Here is a 22034-nt window from a genome sequence, read left to right as displayed (position 1 = left end):
CCCTGCATCGGCAGGCAGACTCTCAACCACTGCGCCACCAGGGAAGCCCTAATATGGTTATTCATAACTCTTCTTTTAAATAATTTAATACATTTAACTTTTCAAAACATAATTAGAGCATAATGATGAACTCTGAAATATCAACAACTCTCGTTGCCTTATATTTACATACTTTTGGTTTGTTTTAAAAATGGTTCGACAGTCACCACTCTCATTTTCTGAGCATTCAGTTAAAGTAAGTCCTCCTGTTTTTCAGGATGAACACACGTGCTCTTCCAGGTGAAAAGACAGGCATTCAGCTGGAAAGTGGGAGAGCCAGTACTCGACCTCCACAGCCTCTCCACACAGTGAGATGTCAGTGTGTTAAACAGAGGATCTGACTTGGAAAAATTCAATATACATACCCCTTTCTTCTCTAAATATGTCTATGATATAAAATAAGAGAATGTTTTATATATATCTAAGTCTCCTCAAGGTTTAGAATTAAGGAACTTCGTGAAACATCCTTCCTCCTATAATTCACATGCAGAGTATGCACTAGGTCTCTGCTCTCTCCAACCTGAGTTTAGTGTTCAGTAGCTTTTCTCGAAATTCTAACTGTGGAAACTGTGTTGTGTTGTTTCCATAGGTTTCATTTCTTAGCTTCCAATCGAACATATTCTAGCTAAAAAACACTTTAAAAATTGTCAAAATTGGGAAGAAACAGTTTTACAAAAAATACGTTGGATGGACACAACATATTAGAAAGGAAATCATAGTAGTATATAACATCTTTCATTATGAGATTTGGATAATCATATTCACACTAGCTTTTCACTTAGGAAAATTTAGAGAATACAGAGAATTCAAATTTAATACATAAGCTCAATATATACAAAATAAATGCTAAATTGTGTAAGTTTTAAAATATTCCCCAAACTGATTATATTCACCTAGTTTTAAAAAATATTGAAGTTGTAGAATCCCTTTATACTCTTTCTCTGCACTGATACTGCCTGAATAAAGATCTCAGAATTTAGAAGCCTGGAGTTCATATGGTATGGGCTCTACTCCAAGATATTTTTTAGAAACGAAACAATAATTAGGCAGCAGAATGAATGAGATTACAGTTTTCCAACTAGTATGCTGTAATGCTTTTTGAGTATAGGATTTATGCGAGGTAAAGTAGAGACTGATACAGGAGGGAGGACAGTTGGTATATACCCTGCTCCTATGGTTTAGGACAAGAGGGGATGGATAGATAGCTGGATGGATGGATGGATGATGGGATTAGGATAAGGTGTATCCCCAGTGTGCCCTGGCAAGTACAAAGGTACAGTTTAAAAAAACATTGGGAGAAAGAGACTTCCGGGAAGATGGCAGAAGAGTAAGACGGGGAGATCACCTTCCTCCCCACAGATACACCGGAAATACACCTACATGTGGAACAACTCCTACAGAACACCTACTGAACGCTGGCAGAAGACCTCAGACCTCCCAAAAGGCAAGAAACCCCCCACGTACCTGGGTAGGGCAAAAGAAAAAAGAATAAACAGAGACAAAAGGATAGGGACGGGACCTGCACCAGTGGGAGGGAGCTGTGAGGAGGAAAGGTTTCCGCACACTAGGAAGCCCCTTCGCGGGCAGAGACTGCGGGTGGCGGAGGAGGGGAGCTTCGGAGGCGCGGAGGAGACCACAGCAACAGGGTTGCGGAGGGCAAAGCGGAGAGATTCCCGCACAGAGGAACGGTGCCGACCGGCACTCACCAGCCCGACAGGCTTGTGTGCTCCCCTGCCGGAGCGGGCGGGGCTGGGAGCTGAGGCTCGGGCTTCGGTCGGAGCGCAGGGAGAGGACTGGGGCTGGCGGCGCGAACACAGCGTGAAGGGGGTTAGTGCGCCACGGCTGGCCGGGAGGGAGTCCGGGGAAAAGTCTGGACCTGCCGAAGAGGCAGGAGACTTTTTCTTCCCTCTTTGTTTCCTGGTGCGCGAGGAGAGGGGATTAAGAACGCTGCTTAAAAGAGCTCCAGAGACGGGCGCGAGCCGTGGCTAAAAGCGCGGACCCCAGAGACAGACATGAGACGCTAAGGCTGTTGCTGCCGCCACCAAGAAGCCTGTGTGCGAGCACAGGTCACTATCCACACCCCCGTTCCGGGGAGCCTGTGCAGCCCGCCACTGCCAGGGTCCCGTAATCCAGGGACAACTTCCCCGGGAGAACGCACGGCGCGCCTCAGGCTGGTGCAACGTCATGTTGGCAGAGGCCGCCGCAGGCTCGCCCTGCACTCCGTGACCCTCCCTAACCTGGGCCTGAGTGAGCCAGAGCCTCCGAATCAGCGGCTCCTTTAACCCCGTCCTGTCTGAGCAAAGAACAGACGCCCTCCGGCGACCTACACGCACAGGCGGGGCCAAATCCGAAGCTGAGCCCCTGGGAGCTGTGAGAACAAAAAAGAGAAAGGGGAATCTCTCCCAGCAGCCTCAGAAGCAGATTAAAGCTCCACAATCAACTTGATGTACCCTGCAGCTGTGGAATACATGAATAGACAACGAATCATCCCAAAATAAGGTGGTGGACTTTGAGAGCAAGATTTATTATTTTTTCCCCTTTTCTTTTTGTGAGTGTGTATGTGTATGCTTCTGTGTGAGATTTTGTCTGTATAGCTTTGCTTCCACCATTTGTCAAGGGTTCTACCCGTCCGTTTTGAAAAATTTTTTTCTTAATAATTACTTTTTATTTTAATAACTTTATTTTATTTTACTTTATCTTTTCTTTCCTGCCTTCCCTCCTTTAGACAACGAATCATCCCAAATTGAGGAGGTGGACTTTGAGAGCAAGATTTATGATTTTTTCCCCCTTTTCCTCTTTTTGTGAGTGTGTATGTGTCTGTGTGAGATTTTGTCAGTATAGCTTTGCTTCCACCATTTGTTCCAGGGTTCTATCCATCGGATTTTTTGTTTTTTTATTATCTTTTTTATTTTAATAACTTTATTATATTTTATCTTACTTTATTTTACTTTATCATCTTTCTTTTTTCCCTTCCTTCCCTCCTTCCTCCCTCCCTCCTTCCTTCCTTCCTTCCTCCTCCTCCTCCTCACCTCCCCCTCCTTATTCTTATTCTTTCTACTTTTTCGCCCTTTTCTTCTGAGCCGTGTGGATGAAAAGGCTCTTGGTGCTGCAGCCAGGAGTTAGTGCTGTGCCTCTGAGGTGGGAGAGCCAACTTCAGGACACTGGTCCACAAGAGACCTCCCAGCTGCACATAATATCAAATGGCGAAAATCTCCCAGAGATCTCCATCTCAACACCAGCACCCAGCTTCACTCAACGACCAGCAAGCTACAGTGCTGGACATCCTATGCCAAACAACTAGCAAGAGAGGAACACAACCCCACCCATTAGCAGAGAGGCTGCCCAAAATCATAATAAGTCGACAGACACCCTAAAACACACCACCAGACGTGGACCTGCCCACCAGAAAGACAAGATCCAGCCTCATCCACCAGAACACAGGCACTAGTACCCTCCACCAGGAAGCCTACACAACCCACTGAACCAACCTTAGCCATTGGGGGCAGACACCAAAAAAAACAGGAACTACGAACCTGCAGCCTGCAAAAAGGAGACCCCAAACACAGTAAGATAAGCAAAATGAAAAGACAGAAAAACACACAGCAGATGAAGGAGCAAGATAAAAACCCACCAGACCTAACAAATGAAGAGGAAATAGGCAGTCTACCTGAAAAAGAATTCAGAATAATGATAGTAAAGATGATCCAAAATCGTGGAAATAGAATAGACAAAATGCAAGAAACATTTAACAAGGACCTAGAAGAACTAAAGATGAAACAAACAATGATGAACAACACAATAAATGAAATGAAAAATACTCTAGATGGGATCAACAGCAGAATAACTGAGGCAGAAGAATGGATAAGTGACCTGGAAGATAAAATAGTGGAAATAACTAGTGCAGAGCAGAATTAAGAAAAAAGAATGAAAAGAACTGAGAACAGTCTCGGAGACCTCTGGGACAACATTAAACGCACCAACATTCGAATTTTAGGGGTTCCAGAAGAAGAAGAGGAAAAGAAAGGGACTGAGAAAATATTTGAAGAGATTATAGTTGAAAACTTCCCTAATATGGGAAAGGAAATAGTTAATCAAGTCCAGGAAGCACAGAGAGTCCCATACAGGATAAATCCAAGGAGAAATACGCCAAGACACATATTAATCAAACTGTCAAAAACTAAATACAAAGAAAGCATATTAAAAGCAGCAAGGGAAAAACAACAAATAACACACAAGGGAATCCCCATAAGGTTAACAGCTGATCTTTCAGCAGAAACTCTGCAAGCCAGAAGGGAGTGGCAGGACATATTTCAAGTGATGAAGGAGAAAAACCTGCAACCAAGATTACTCTACCCAGCAAGATCTCATTCAGATTTGATGGAGAAATTAAAACTTTTACAGACAAGCAAAAGCTGAGAGAGTTCAGTACCACCAAACCAGCTCTACAACAACTGCTAAAGGAACTTCTCTAGGCAAGAAACACAAAAGAAGGAAAAGACCTACAATAACGAACCCAAAACAATTAAGAAAATGGGAATAGGAACATACATATTGATAATTACCTTAAATGTAAATGGACTAAATGCTCCCACCAAAAGACACAGACTGGCTGAATGGATACAAAAACAAGACGCATATATTTGCTGTCTACAAGAGACCCCCTTCAGACCGAGAGACACATACAGACTGAAAGTAAGGGGATGGAAAAAGGTATTTCATGCAAATGGAAACCAAAAGAAAGCTGGAGTAGCAATTCTCGTATCAGACAAAATAGACTTTAAAATAAAGACTATTAGAAGAGACAAAGAAGGACACTAAATAATGATCAAGGGATCGATCCAAGAAGAAGATACAACAATTGTAAATATTTATGCACCCAACATAGGAGCACCTCAATACATAAGGCAAATACTAACAGCCATAAAAGGGGAAATCGACAGTAACACATTCATAGTAGGGGACTTTAACACCCCACTTTCACCCATGGACAGATCATCCAAAATGAAAATAAATAAGGAAACACAAGCTTTAAATGATACATTAAACAAGATGGACTTAATTGATATTTATAGGATATTCCATCCAAAAACAACAGAATACACATTTTTCTCTAGTGCTCATGGAACATTCTCCAGGATAGATCATATCTTGGGTCACAAATCAAGCCTTGGTAAATTTAAGAAAATTGAAATTGTATTAAGTATCTTTTCCGACCACAATGCTATGAGACTAGATATCAATTACAGGAAAAATCTGTAAAAAATACAAACACATGGAGGCTAAACAATACACTACTTAATAACGAAGTGATCACTGAAGAAATCAAAGAGGAAATCAAAAAATACCTAGAAACAAATGACAATTAAAACACAACGACCCAAAACCTATGGAATGCAGCAAAAGCAGTTCTAAGAGGGAAGTTTATAGCAATACAATCCTACATTAAGAAACAAGAAGCATCTCAAATAAGCAACGTAACCATACACCTAAAGCAATTAGAGAAAGAAGAACAAAAGAACCCCAAAGTTAGCAGAAGGAAAGAAATCATAAAAATCAGATCAGAAATAAATGAAAATGAAATGAAGGAAACGATAGCAAAGATCAATAAAACTAAAAGCTGGTTCTTTGAGAAGATAAACAAAATTGATAAACCATTAGCCAGACTCATCAAGAGAAAAAGGGAGAAGACTTAAATCAATAGAATTAGAAATGAAAAAGGAGAAGTAACAACTGACACTGCAGAAATACAAAAGATCATGAGAGATTACCACAAGCAACTCTACGCCAATAAAATGGACAACCTGGAAGAAATGGACAAATTCTTAGAAAGGCACAACTGCCAAGCAGCTGAATCAAGAAGAAACAGAAAATATGAACAGACCAATCACAAGCACTGAAATTGAAACTGTGATTAAAAATCTTCCAACAAACAAAAGCCCAGGACCAGATGGCTTCACAAGCGAATTCTATCATTTAGAGAAGAGCTAACACCTATCCTTCTCAAACTCTTCCAAAATATAGCAGAGGGAGGAACACTCCCCAACTCATTCTACGAGGCCACCATCACCCTGATACCAAAACCAGACAAGGATGTCACAAAGAAAGAAAACTACAAGCCAATATCACTGATGAACATAGATGCAAAAATCCTCAACAAAATACTAGTAAACAGAATCCAACAGCACATTAAACAGATCATACACCATGATCAAGTGGGGTTTATTCCAGGAATGCAAGGATTCTTCAATATACGCAAATCAATCAACGTGATACACCATATTAACAAATTGAAGGAGAAAAACTATATGATCTCAATAGATGCAGAGAAAGCATTTGACAAAATTCAACACCCGTTTATGATAAAAACCCTGCAGAAAGTAGGCATAGAGGGAACTTTCCTCAACATAATAAAGGCCATATATGACAAAGCCACAGCCAACATCGTCCGCAATGGTGAAAAACTGAAAGCATTTCCACTAAGATCAGGAACAAGAAAAGGTTGCCCACTCTCACCACTCTTATTCAATATAGTTTTGGAAGTTTTAGCCACGGCAGTCAGAGAAGAAAAGGAAATAAAAGGAATCCAAATTGGAAAAGAAGAAGTAAAGCTGTCACTATTTGCAGATGACATGATACTATACATAGAGAATCCTAAAGATGCTACCAGAAAACTACTAGAGCTAATCAATGAATTTGGTAAAGTAGCAGGATACAAAATTAATACACAGAAATCTCTGGCATTCCTATACACTAATGCTGAAAAATCTGAAACTGAAATTAAGGAAACACTCCCATTTACCAATGCAACAAAAAGAATAAAATATCTAGGAATCAACCAACCTAAGGAGACAAAAGACCTGTATGCAGAAAATTATAAGACACTGATGAAAGAAATGAAAGATGATACAAATAGATGGAGAGATATACCATGTTCTTGGATTGGAAGAATCAACATTGTGAAAATGACTCTACTACCCAAAGCAATCTACAGATTCAATGCAATCCCTATGAAACTACCACTGGCATTTTTCACAGAACTAGAACAAAAAATTTCACAATTTGTATGGAAACACAAAAGACCCCGAATAGCCAAAGCAATCTTGAGAACGAAAAATGGAGCTGGAGGAATCAGGCTCCCTGACTTCAGACTATACTGCAAAGCTACAGTAATCAAGACAGTATGGTACTGGCACAAAAACAGAAATATAGATCAATGGAACAGGATAGAAAGCCCAGAGATAAACCCACGGACATATGGTCACCTTATCTTTGATAAAGGAGGCAGGAATGTACAGTGGAGAAAGGACAGTCTCTTCAATAAGTGGTGCTGGGAAAACTGGACAGCTACATGTAAAAGTATGAGATTAGATCACTCCCTAACACCATACACAAAAATAAACTCAAAATGGATTAAAGACCTAAAGTAAGGCCAGAAACTATCAAACTCTTAGAGGAAAACATAGGCAGGACACTCTATGACATAAATCACAGCAAGGTGCTTTTTGACCCACCTCCTAGAGAAATGGAAATAAAAACAAAAATAAACAAATGGGACCTAATGAAACTTCAAAGCTTTTGCACAGCAAAGGAAACCATAAACAAGACCAAAGACAACCCTCAGAATGGGAGAAAATATTTGCAAATGAAGCAACTGACAAAGGATTAATCTCCAAAATTTATAAGCAGCTCATGCAGCTTAATAACAAAAAAACAAACAACCCAATCCAAAAATGGGCAGAAGACCTAAACAGACATTTCTCCAAAGAAGATATACAGACTGCCAACAAACACATGAAAGAATGCTCAACATCATTAATGCTCAACATCATTAGAGAAATGCAAATCAAAACTACAATGAAAAAAAAAAAAACTACAATGAAATGTCATCTCACACCAGTCAGAATGGCCATCATCAAAAAATCTAGAAACAATAAATGCTGCAGAGGGTGTGGAAAAAAAGGAACACTCTTGCACTGCTGGGGGGAATGTGAATTGGTACAGCCACTATGGAGAACAGTATGGAGGTTCCTTAAAAAACTACAAATAGAACTACCATATGACCTAGCAATCCCACTACTGGGCATATACCCTGAGAAAACCACAATTCAAAAAGAGTCATGTACCAAAATGTTCATTGCAGCTCTATTTACAATAGCCCGGAGATGTTAACAACCTAAGTGTCCATCATCGGATGAATGGATAAAGAAGATGTGGCACATATATACAATGGAATATTACTCAGCCATAAAAAGAAACGAAATTTAGCTATTTGTAATGAGGTGGATAGACCTAGAGTCTGTCATACAGAGTGAAGTAAGTGAGAAAGAGAGAGACAAATACCGTATGCTAACACATATATATAGAGTTAAAAAAAAAAAAAATGTCGTGAAGAACCTAGGGGTAAAACAGGAATAAAGACACAGACTTACTAGAGAATGGACTTGAGGATATGGGGAGGGGGAAGGGTAAGCTGTGACAAAGCGAGAGAGAGGCATGGACATATATACACTACCAAACGTAAGGTAGATAGCTAATGGGAGGCAGCCACATAGCACAGGGAGATCAGCTCGGTGCTTTGTGACCACCTGGAGGGGTGGGATAGGGAGGGTGGGAGGAAGGGAGACGCAAGCGGGAAGAGATATGGGAACATATGTATATATATAACTGATTCATTTTGTTGTGAAGCAGAAACTAACACACCATTGTAAAGCAACTATACTCCAATAATTAAAAAAAAAAACATTGGGAAGTATTAAGTGTGATGATCTCAAGAGATTTCCTAGTCTAGACACTTAGCAAAAGATATGTTTCAAGATAAGCTTCTTTCAATTCTATCCCTAACATGGGTGACTAGTTGAGCAAAAAATGAGAAAAGAACAATTGTAATTGCACTTTTCTTTGGGAAAGGAGTTACTGATTTTGCTTTCTTAAATCCTTCAAAAATAGGTGGGAAGCATAAATAACTACAAATGACAATCATATTTTATAATTAAATCTTTATGCTTAATTTAATAAAAGCAATAGCTGGAGTAGAAGACTTCTATGTTTTGTAGCCTGGAAATATTTCCTAAGTACAAAATTTGAGCATAAGAGTTTTGGTGCGGCTCTTTGGCATAACATTTATGTTGAACATATTTGCCCAATAACTTGTTCTAGTAAAGGAAGAACAATCCTTTCAAACGAGCAAGTTAATTTTCTTATTGAAGGTCTTTGGATGTTTCTGATTATCAACAAAAGGTCTGACTGGAACATCACCTGCGTTCATTTTCTTGTTAGTTAATTACACTATACTTACCACCCCCCACTATCAATAACTGGCCCGTATCCTTTGGCTGTATTGAATGGGTTCCATCATTAATTACAAGATCAGAAAAACGGGCTAACCGTTTATTTCTTTGTATTTTGCCTTTTAAAAGCATTTATTTTACTTCCCAGTTGACTTAAGAATATTTTACTTAGGGACTTCCCGGGTGGTCCAGTGGTTAAGGCTCTGTGCTCTCAATGCAGAGGGCCCGGGTTTGATCCCTGGTCAGGGAACTAGATCCCACATGCCGCAACTAAGACATGGCGCAGCCCAGTAAATAAATATTAAAAAAAAAAGAATAATTTTATTTAATAAATATGAATCCAAACATACTTTAGTAAGCACAAACTCAAAAAAGACATTATACCTAGGGGTATGATTCATTAATGCCACGAACCAATATATAATATTTCTAATTAAAGGCAAATTTACTACTGGTCATAAATTGTTTCCCCCTCTCTACATTTCCCGATCTCTCAAACAAAAATATTTTGAGTTTGATGAATCAGTCATATTTTCTTATTCACAGACATTTATTTATTGCACAAGCAGGAATAGATAGAGAGGGGCTCCCATAGGGTATGAGGTCAAGCTATTTCTTAAGGTGTAGAGGAAGGGTCAAGGCTATAAACATGCCCCTGACCCTAGCACATTCAAAAATCCTTCTGCTGGGTTCCTTCTGCCTTTTGACATCTTCTTCCATTGAGCTTATAGAATACAATTAATTGTGTAGTAAGAGTTTTAAACTGATACATACGTTTCTGTGGCAGGATCATAAACTTCACAGGAATTCAGTACTCGCCCAGAAACATTGTTCCCTAAACTTCCACCGCAAACATAGATCAGGCCGTTGGCTTCCACCATCCCATGGCTGCAGCGCTGAGTCAGCATGCTGGGCTTTGTGTGCCAGCTTTCAGTTCTTGTATCATAGCACTCAAATAAATACAGAGCCGAGTTTCCTGTAAAAGAAAAGGACCCCATCTTGCTTAACTTAGTGTGTATGTGGGCCTGGAGTGAGTTGACTGTAGAGTTGAATCATTACTGGAGGAAAGAATTTAGGGTTGTAGAGTCTTTTCTGTACTCAATCGACAACAACAAAACGTAGAAATAGTTTCAGAAAAAGCTACCTCTGTTTGTATAGACCTTGGAAAATATTCAGAAAAGGATCTGCTGGAGAGACTTATTAATTGGTAATTAAACAACAACAAAAAAGAAATTGGTTTGATTTCAAAAGATTTTCAAATTAAATAAGAAACATTATGTATGTCTTCCAGCCCAGTTATGATGATGGGAATTAACTGAACCTCAAATGTTTATAGAGAGGGGGAAAAACACAGCTGTTTACAGATGGTAAGTCTATACCTTAAAATATGAAGACGACTATCTGAGAGTATCCTCAGGCTTGTCATTTAATGTTCTACAACAGCCACTGCATCATTAACAAAACTGTTCTTCCTGACTGCTCTCAGCAGTTGTGTGGGTAGGCCCTGAAGTCATGCCGGTCCATTCTTGAATATACACTCAAAGTATCGTTATGTGTTTCTGGTGTACTTTGATTATACATTTTAACGGCAAAACACACCCATCCTGTTTTGCAACTTCTGCACATTTTAGGAGCTCAATAAAGACTTTTAGAAATGATACCATTAAAGGTCAAGTGCTTTTTTTCTTTCCCAAGAAAAACGAAGCTAGAACTTTATCAAATTATTGCTCCCTTCCCACTTTTCTGGACTCTTCTAACGCTTAAAAGCAATAACACCCTTATAAGTCTCTATCAAAACCAAAGCCTATGAAGAGCAAAGTTCAAAGAGTAACAAACAGAGGAAGTAATAGTCATGACTAACAGTAACTTCTTTTTAACTTTTTAAACATTTCAAATTTGGCAGATTCAGTCGGCTGACACTAAAGGGAAATATACAGTATATAGCAGATTAAAAAGAGTTACTATTTAAGTCAAAAACTGACTTAGTAGAGTAAATGCTGAAGAAATGAAGTTATCTACTATACTTTCCACAAAAAAGTATATGTATAAAACACTCAAGTGTTTTAGAAAATCATAATCTTTTATGATTTTCAAGTCACATTTAGAAAATCATAATCTTTCTTGTATTCATTTTGCATCTAGTGGGAGTGGGGGTAGAAACTTAAAACAAATAAATATGCTGACCAAAAGTAAAACAGTCTTTGGGCTAATATAAAAATCATAAAAGAAAACAAAAAGACAACGTTTAAATTCCATACTTTAGATTTACTTGGTCTTCCTAGTTTTCTTTATAAGCCCATTATTTAGCTAAAGAAATTACTTGAAAAGACGAAAGCATATAAAAGCTAGTCTGCACCTAGAATATTCATTTAGAAAAATTATTCATTTAATAAACGAACACTAGTGGACACTTACAAATTATCTGTCAATGAGAAAGGTTTTTATACCCATACCCACACCTTGTTCTGATCAATAAGCTTAAGATACCACTACCAATCATTACATTAAAAAGTTAAAGAATAGGGAGTTCTCTGGTGGTCCAGTGGTAAATAATCTGCTTTCCAATGCAGTGGACACTGGTTCAACCCCTGGTTGGGCAACTAGGCCCATGTGCTTCAACTAGACAGCCCGAGTGCTGCTAACTACAGAGCCCGTGTGCCACGACTAGAGACAGAAAACCTGCACGTCACAACTAGAGAGAAGCCCACACGCCGCAACGAAGATCCCGCAGGCCACAACGAAGACCCGACGCAGCCAAAAGAAAAAAACAAAGTTAAAGAATAAAGCAAATGAAAAAGATTATTCTTACTTTTTTCTGATACAAAGAAAGCAAAGATAATACAGATTTTAAAAGCCTGAATGTGGGTCTATGAGTAAGCCAAACTCCAAAATCTTTAAAGCAAATAATATTACGTATATAAAATAACTAATCCAGATGGCAACAATGAAACTGAAATCCAGATGACGTCAATGAAACCGTTGTCATGACAAAAAATGGACAGTTAACATAATCTAGGAAGTTGAAGTTCTTGTAAATTAATGACTTAGAAAGAGTAAGGTAAACCTTCAGGGAAATGTGCTCTAAAATATGACAGATATGTATTTAAATTTGTCAAAAAGTATCTGAACAAATAATACCAACTCTGTTTAAATATGAAAGCCAAGACCCTCAGCTTTAAAGCACACACAAATACTGAATAAGTCCTTACCAACTTCGGAACCTCCAGATGTATAAATTTTGCCTTCTGCAGCGCAGGCAGCAAGGCTGTCTCGAGGTGTTGGAGGGCCCAGTTTGGAATACCAGCTATCTTTAACGACATTATAGCAGTCCATTCGTTTTATGGGGAAAAGCTGAGAGCCACCCAAAATGTAAACTACATTGTCCCAAAACACGCATGCTGCGTCTCTTCGTTTTTCAAAGGGGCAGCGGATGTCTGTCCAGCTATAATCCTGTAACAGGAAAGGACAGGAAGATTTCAGTAATGGAAAACTATAATAGGAAAGGATGAAGCAAAGATATAATTGAGAACATACAAAACATAAGAATATGTTAAATTTATCAGAGTACATATAAGAATGTTTGACTTGAGACTATTATTTAATCTTGCGTGATTTCTTCAGAATGTTGGTTAGTCGTGGCAGAAGGCAAGAGGAAGACAGTGATGGCTTTGGGTCTTTTCTGGCTCTAAAATAAACTTTAATACATTTGTATGTATCACCAACACCCCGTCTTCTATTCCTTCTGTTATTGAGGATAACAATACAAGAAAATACTAAAATAAGCAGTTTTGTTATTTAACGAAAGATATTTTTTTCAAATGTAAATATGCACATCCCTTCTTTGCCGGATGTATAGGGATATAAAGAATCAATGGATAATCTGAAGCTTTAACTGCCATTAACCTACTAATGTCTAAAGCCAGAAGGCATTTTGTAGACTTCTGAGAGATATTAATTTTCCGTAAATATTCAGGTGAGCCAGTATAGTCAGCCAGACTCTTAAAGCTGTGATATTATGAAATACTTGAATAACCTGAGTAGTCTGGAAACAACTTTTTTCGTCTCAATGAGAAGAAATGGGCACCTATCAGTACTTCACAATAAAGGCTGTTCACAGCACCACTGATTCCTATGTTTGATGACATCCAAGGACACCTGTGCCCTTCTTCTATGTAAATATGTGGGGGAATGCTCCCAAAGTTATAGCTTGTTGGATCCTACCCCTTTTAAAGCAAGAAAGTTACAGTGTTCCTGCTGCTTTCTGAAAATGGTTGAAAATAATTAGGGTCAGATAGAAATCCAAACAATTTCCAATCTCATCAATCAAAGCACTGTGATTTATTAATGTGGATTTCCCTTTGGGAAAATTTGATATCTATCATGCTAATGTCCTGTTTTTCAGGCATTCACTGAATTAGATCAAAGCATCGTAGAACGTAAGAAATGGTCTCTTAGGTAAAAGAAGAGTCCCTGATTGAGAATATCTTGACTCCTAGTGATGATAAACATTCTGCTTTTTAGGTGACCAGAGAAACAGAGCCTTAATCCCTTTCTTATTCTCAAATTAGGGTCTATGAGGCCCCCTGGGTTACTCAGTGGTATTTTTATTGGTAGGCACACAAAACTGCAGGATAAACGTAACATCTTCCTGAAGCTTCAGTTTTACTCAATGGATTTGAAAAACTGAGGAAGAATATTTTAAACGTTTGTTTTCTTGGGGAAACTGTGTACCACAGAGTGAAAAAAAGTAAGCGATAAAATATTCTACAGGGAGCAATACCTCAAAAGTAAACAAAATTACTCTCTTACATATTATGCAGATCTACTCGTAGCTCCTACCTGACCAGGTTCATTAGCAGAGAAATACAATTTCATTAATAAGGTACATTAACTTAGTGAATCTCAAGTCTTGCCACTCTTACACTCAATTTATTTGATATTATTAGAAAGTAATATGCAAATTTTCCCATAATTTCTAAAGACATCCTTAAAAACATTATCTTTCTAAACTCTTCCTTAATTTCAGGATGAGAAAGTTGGCCAGATATTTTTTGAAATGGTCTCCAAGACCTGATACTCTTCAAATTAAAAAGAACTGCCTAGGTAGAAGCTGGAACTGAAAAAATATACTACTTCTTTTAGCTAGATGAGCTTAAACACTTAGACACTAAGATTATGAGGTTCCAAAGAATGAAATAATTTCAAAGAGCTTGGTAACAGAATAATTCTAACTTTCCAATACTACTCAAGGGTCTGAGTAGGGAACGGATGATCATAAGTCATACAGGACTTGGTTATACTTCATATTTAAGAATTAAAATGCATTGCTCTCTCGGAACTCTAAGCCCAAGGGAAAATTGATTAGTGTGTGTGTCTGCAGTGTGTGTGTGTGTGTAACACGGGAATAGGCACATGTTTCTATTTACTTGCAGTGTGGGCTCTCATTTCTCTAGAAGCCCTTTTCCAACTCTCCCAATACTGTCATTGGTCACCATACATGTTAAACACTATGCTTGATAAATACTAGCTATATATAATATTCTGCCTAATAGTTCATCTTCTACACAGGTAAGTGAAATATCCTTCTTTTTACCTGGAATGCAAAATAGACTTCATTTCAGATAAAATGTAATGCTTTACATTTGGGCTCATTAAATATACCTGTCAGGTGTTAAATGCACCTATGTTTGAGCATATCTGCCTTTGGTTGTACACAGGGGAGCTTATGGTCTTTTTTCTCGGTGCGTGTATGGGCCAACCTCCCTTGGAAATCTACCCAATTCCCTCAATCTACCCCCCATCCAAAATGACGTACTGAGAATGTGATTTAACGTTTGCCCTTTGATAACTTGTTATACTACCTAGGAGATGTGTGCAGTTGAAGAAGCAAGCAGAGAGGGGATAAAAACAGATGGGAAGTCAGGCTTGTCAGCTCAGTGGATATCTTTGCCAGGTCTTATTCTAGTCATGGGACCACTCCCAACCTGGGGCCTGTAGGTGGAGGAAGAATTACTTATGGCTCCCAGCACTCACAGGCTACAAGGCAAGCTAGAAGGGCATGGAGCTTTCATGTTAGCAACAGATGGATGAAGAGCACTAGAGTCACAGTGTATGTGTGTGGGCAGGAAATTGTTACCCTAAAAATATAATTTAATGCAGTTTTTATTGAGTACCTATTCCAGGCAAGGTTATATGCTTAGCTGCTGAGAAGATATGAAAATGAGAAAACCGGAAAGCTTAGAAAAAACACAGGTAGAAGGATTTCTTAAGTTCTGACACATCACCCATGTATGCATCCACACATATATATGCAGACATACCCATGTATAAAGTCCTGTCTTTCCTGGTCCCAGTCAGTCTTTCTTGCCTCTGCTGTGATATATCACATTGTAGACTTTTTTCAAGCTCAAGACTCCTTTTCTTTTTGCAAGCTTCCCTGATTTCCTTTTTCTGAATCCCCACCACACTGAAGTCTGCAGTTGATGACTGAGTACGCCATTACATCTTGTCTTGTGTGACTTTTCAGCTGTAGGACACTGCTACAGGAAGTGAAAGTGAAAGCCCTTCTTGAGTTGAAGGGCTGTAATATTTTTCTCCAAATGCCTTAGGGTAAAAACATCAGCCTGCTATTTTCCTTGAGAGTAAGGATTGATTTAATATAATCTTTATTCTGAAAACACATGAATCCTCAAATAATAGAAACACTACAGATGTAAATTTTAACAATAATCAAGACAACCAAAATGCAAAATGAAACTTTTTACTTTTAAGACTTGAGAACTTTATTTTGCATCGTTTTGAGAGAAAATCAAGCAAAGCTAGGGGAGAGAGGAGGTATATGCCAGATGCCACAACATTCCTAGAAGCAGTGTCATGAAAAGTACATCAAAACACTGTGGCTTATAAAAAAAGACAAAATAATGCCATTTACAGCAACATGGATGGACCTAGAGATTGTCATACTGAGTGAAGTGAGACAGAGAAAGACAAATATATGATATCACAAATATATGATATCCACACATAATGTGGAATCTAAAAAAATGGTACAAATGAACTTACTTACAAAACAGAAATAGAGTCACTATTACAAATAAATGATAATATTATATATCCTTATGAGGAATACTCCACAGCCCTTCAAAAGGATGGTATTTTCATTGACATGAAAATACCACCACAATATAAATGCTGAGAGAGTAAAAAAAAGTTTTTGTAAAATAGCACGTATGGCATGATCCCACATATATAAAGTGAGAACACTGGGGACTCCCCTGGCAGTCCAGTGGTTAAGACTCCGTGCTTCCACTGCAGAAGGCATGGGTTCGATCCCTGGTCAGGGAAGCTCTGCATGCCACGAGGTGCGGCCAAAACAAAAAATAAATAAAAAATAAAATTAAAAAAATAAAAAATTCTAAATTAAAAAAAAATGAGAGGACTGGAATGATGTTCACCAACTATTGAGGACTGTTTGTTATGCTGGGAGCACTTTGGCTTTCTCCTTTTTATCTTCCTATGTTTGAATTTTCTACAATGAGCATATATTATTTTTTTTTTAATAGAAAAAGTAAATACAACAATTAGGCAAGTAGTACCAAAAGTATGGTACAAAGAAAACAACTTCTCACATCAGATGCTTATAATAGTACTAAATGTTTTAACATAAATGTGGACTTAAAAGTAATTTAAGTTAAGGCTTTAAAAACTTAAACACCTAAATAGCTATTATACTATGCGGCTGAATTTCAACTACAAGATGGATCAGAAACAGTCTTTGCCTTCCTTCCAAATAGCACACTATTAGGGCATATCCAGTTTTTTAGAAGTGAACACTTGATTGTACTTAATTTCCTAGGCTGTACCCACTTTGAAATGCACTCATTTTCAGTGGGATCACACAGATATTTCTGTAAACATATTAACCTCCCAAAGTCCAGAAAGGGATTTAATAATCAGCCATTGGAAGAAAATACTCTTGTAACTTAAGTTCCTCATAAAACATAGCATCACAGCTAGAAAAAAGGCTTCCACAATTGGGGGTGGGTGGGCAGGGCGTGACTGTGCTACTGTAAGCTGCTAGATAAACTCAGGAACAGTGAACATATAAACGGGCAGTTCCCAGCTACTGATCAGTTAAAACTAGCAAGGAGTGGGAAGTGAGGCCAGACACCAGCTCAAAGGGAATTACTAATTAAGAATCACTACTGTTTTATAAAGTCACAGCATGTTCTCCCCCCTCCACTCTCAAACTAAAACCATACCACCAAGACACACAGCTCAAATCTACTCAGAAATTTAAGTGAGATTAAACTCAGTTCAAAAGTGAAACCTGATATGAATATTATGCTCAATATCAGCTCTTGTCCTTTCAGTAGAAAATACATGAAATAGCAGGGGAGCATCTCTGCGCTAGCACCCTGTCAGGTATCTCAATGACAAGATTTGCCTTTAGATGAACTCTGACGTGTAATTTTTTATCTTGGCACAGGAAGGCATATTATACTTTAAATGATTATCTCAAATCTCAAAATGCAGTAACATACCCACTTAATAAAATGTTCTCACCAATGGGACAAACATCAACTCTGTCTCAGATGTGTGAGTATAGGAGATAATGCACCCAGTCAGGAGGTTTGGAAGTTAGGCAGGGTAAAGAAAAAAACAAAATGGAGATGGTAAGCCTTTTTACATTTAAATATGGGAAAATGAGAAAAACTTAAGGATGGCAGGGAGAAAGAGACTCAGTGAATGAAGATCAAAGAGTCAAATGAACATAATTGATATTAACGCAAATCCTAAGATTTAAACCTTCTGTTAATAGACCAGAAAACTGAAGTTCAGAAAGGCTGACTTGCCTAAGCTCCTATACCTAGACTTGAAATGCTCTTTCTACAAAACAGCTTCTTTCTTTTAGAAATAAAGGAAGGAAGGAAGGAAGGAAGGAAGGAAGGAAGGAAGGAAGGAAGGAAGGAAGAAAAGGAGGGAGGAAGGAAGACAAGGGACCAAAAAAAAGGTCTCACAAAAGAAAAAAGACCAATGGCTGAGTTCTTCAGTTCTTCCACCTATATCTAAATTCCTTTTTTTTTAAAGCAAAAAGTTAGACTCCATTCAGTTAAATAATACGTTGTATGCATTTTATGAAAACTTTTAATACTCATACTTATCAAACCAAAAAGATATATTCATACTTAGGACTCAATATATTCTTTTCTTTCTCTTTCTTCCTATCTAAACTCTACCAATAAGTGTCCCTCAAGAAAACTTCCATGAAGCTTCCATGAACTAATTCAACCCAGGGGAATCTCTTCTTTTTAGACCACCAAGGCTGTCATTACCTATCCCATACCGGGACTTTTAATTGGCTACATTCGGTGGCAGCTTCACCAACCTCAGCCTCTGTGTTCTCTAATTGTTTCCAGCTTGTATACATCTCATACAATTTGAGTTTGACTCCTTCATAATCCCTGCTGCAGCCTAATCCCCAAATTTCAAATTCTAGATGAACTGTCATACTGGTAATATATGACAAAATATTTGTTCAAACTGCAGGTTATAACCAGCTAGCTGTACAATATGCTATGGTACAACCTGCTGTTGTTTATAGCAACTGAAGTTAGCTTTCTCTTATACTGATCACCAATTTTCAAAGAATATCACAAGAAACCTATCTGAACATGATTTAATATTTCTAGGATAAAAGATCTTACTGTGCCTTTGGGTCATCATATGAACAATCACCAAAGGTAGCCAACAGTAATTTTTGAATGACACGGTATAGTAAATATTTATTTCACTCCCTGTTGGTTTCCCTCAGCCTCTTACCCCCTAGCCCTGCATTTATGTAGCCATTACCCTCCAGCTAATTCCAGGATGACGAGAGTCCTTTAAAGCACTACCACACAGATTTATCATCCCTAGTCTCCTTATCCCTTCCCACCTGTGGCCCTCAGTCAAATACCTACAGCTTTGTTTCTGCCCTCTCTGTCCCTTAAGGGGACTGATCTGTTAATTTATAATAATTATGGCTGGCCGTGGCTTACAGAGAGTCTGACGTCATCCCTCTCTTGGTGAGTCGTATTTTTACTGGGGTTTTTTGTAGGCACAGTGACTAAACACAAAAGGAAACTGATCCCTGAAGGTGGGAACTTCAGGTACTGCACCTTTGTAGGGTACAAGGGCTGTGAGGTTGACTTTACAACAAAACTACAAAAGTGTGTTATGGAGATGCTTGAAAACAAAACAAAACAGAGGCTCTCAATATTCCTATTGTGGAAGACATTCTAGGAAGGCACTCTACTGAGAATTTACCTCAGAACGTGTTCCAATCTCTTCTACTTGAATGTGAGGACCACCTGTCTAACCAAACTGCCTGCAAACAATCAGGTAGGAGAAATACTTATTGTGCATAAACAGCAAAGAACACTGATTTTTACCACCGGCGCCTGTTATACTGACCACTAAGGAAGCTTAAGGGATACCCATGGTGACCCACACTTGCATTCCAGCAACGTCAGTCCCTGCGGGACACAGCTATAGGTCCAAACCACCTGGGATTACTGCTGTCCATTTTGGATATTTCGTTCTTACAGGTGCCCCTGATCATTTTAGCAGGACTCACTCTTTGACTCCAGCACACTGCTCCTACAACACTCTTTTGCCGGTGACAAACACTACTGATGCACTCTTACAAAAGCTTCATTAATTTTTTAATGTAACACCATTTTCCTATAAGGTTTACACTTCTTTTACACACAGGTCTTTTAAAATCACATGCAACGTATAACTGCCAGTTTCCACCGTGATGACAGTGTAGGACTGTCTCCTAAGTGAAGGCCTGTTGAAGAGGGAAGGTAGCTATGATACTGTGAGAAAAGGCACTGTGATACCTTTAGTAAACAATATTTCCAAGAGGAAAATGTGTTTTGTGTTGAAAGTAACTTCACTTCTTTTGATTTAGGGCCCACCTATATTTAAATCCAGTCCTATAAAACCAACTGACAAAATTGCTTATGAAATATTATATAAAGTTATACTGGTTCATTCATCCTCACAAACTTGACTTCCCACATTGGGCCAGACACTAAGCTCAGTGATGAGTCTACTTCAGAGTTTTAAGTGGGAAAAGGTACTAAGAGGGAATTCCCTGGCAGTCCAGTGGTTAGGACTCTGTGCTCTCATTGCCAAGGGCCTGGGTTCAATCCCTGGTCAGGGAACTAAAATCCCACAAGCCCTGGCGGTGAGACCAAAAAAAAAAAAAGAATAAGAGAAGGTACTCAGGGTAAACCTTTTGAACCTGATGGTTCCATAAAATATGGCACCATGTGGTTTTCTGCCTTTGCAATTTACAGGGTCTAGTCCTCACTCTGCTGGTCTTACTCCTTGTTTGGTTTTGGCAGGGAATATGCAGAATCCCTTTTTCTCTAGAGCATACGCTATTTTTTTTTTTTTTTTTTTTGGTTGCGTTGGGTCTTTGTTGCTGGCCACAGGCTTTCTCTATTTGCAGCAAGCAGGGGCTACTCTTCACTGTGGTGGCTTCTCTTGTTGCAGAGCATGGGCTCTAGGTGCTCGGGCTTCAGTAGTTGCAGCATGTGGGCTTAGTAGTTGTGGTGCACGGGTTTAGCTGCTCCGTGGCATGTGGGATCTTCCCGGACCGGGGATCGAACCTGTACTGGCAGGCAGATGCTTAACCACTGCGCCACCAGGGAAGTCCCATAGTCTCCTATTTCTCCACCATATGAAAGTGGTGAGCCAAGACCCCTACAAAGTTTTAAGCCCTCAAGGCTGATCATTTCACTGACAAGAATAGTCCAAATAATCTGATCAATTAAGTAAACTTTTATTTGGCATCAATATCATAAAATGTTCCCATACGACAATTTGAGAACACCAATTCTAAGAGAACAGAGCACTGGATTCAGAAAAATAACTCTTTTAGTAATCAATAAGCACTTGAAAACTTTAAAAACAGGTACAGGTGGGGAAGGGGAGACTCAGCAGGCTTCATGAAAGGACCCTGACAAGCAGAGTATCATTTCAATTCAATATAGCAACCCAAGATTTCTTTATCTACTACTTTATCTACTTATCTACTAGAAAAATTGTTAAGATTTTCTTATCATTTTTCAGTCAGCAGTTAATACAAATATTTGCCGCCTCTCATGAGCAATATCCAAGGAATATCTAAAGATAATAGTTTATAGGGATGTTGGCTTAATTCTAGATAATTCAATTAAGTAGTACTGCTTAAATTGTCTCTTTGAAGGAGATCAATTCAGTGAAAATAATCATTTTGGGTTGGTATAGGACACACATCAATGGGTTCCGTTTAATGACAGTTAAAACCATTTTAGCATCTCTGAAAATATTAAGTTCAAGAATTTTAAAACAATTCCTATACAGTACTTATTATTAAGCAGTCTACTTAAATAATGAAATAATGTTAACCTTGGGAGATTCAAGGTAAATAACTTATAATGAAATCAGCCTTTCCAATTGTTTTAATATTAGAAATAATAAAGACAACCAACTTATATTAAAATATTATAAATAATAGTAAATGGTGAATATTTTCAAGATGAAGTTTTTAGCAGAAAGAAAGGAGAGGTTGGTACTTCTAATAGAAATATTTAATAAATATTGTAATGGGATTCTAATGGTGTCAGCATTAGGGAATAAAGTAATAACTGATGGAATGAGGATGTTTTTATT

At 38.4% G+C, this 22034-nt stretch overlaps 1 protein-coding gene across 4 annotated transcripts in view; it reads right to left on the bottom strand.

Moving 5' to 3' along the window:
- The window catches only part of KLHL7 (kelch like family member 7), a 63843-nt gene that overhangs the window by 3419 nt on the left and 38390 nt on the right, over nt 1–22034 (bottom strand). For all 4 annotated transcript variants that reach the window (XM_027102669.1, XM_027102670.1, XM_027102671.1 and 1 more), the window contains 2 exons: nt 12536–12776; nt 10101–10302 (listed from right to left, as the gene is read on the bottom strand). In XM_027102669.1, coding sequence (XP_026958470.1) covers nt 10101–10302; nt 12536–12776 — 443 coding nt within the window. The remainder of the gene's footprint in view (nt 1–10100; nt 10303–12535; nt 12777–22034) is intronic.

The sequence above is a fragment of the Aethalodelphis obliquidens genome, unplaced genomic scaffold, assembly GCF_003676395.1.
Source record: "Aethalodelphis obliquidens isolate GAN/ISIS:26980383/991018 unplaced genomic scaffold, ASM367639v1 scaffold5, whole genome shotgun sequence".
NCBI lineage: Eukaryota > Metazoa > Chordata > Mammalia > Artiodactyla > Delphinidae > Aethalodelphis > Aethalodelphis obliquidens.
The sequence above is the reverse complement of the archived record's forward strand: the minus strand, read 5'-3'. Positions and strand labels throughout refer to the sequence as shown.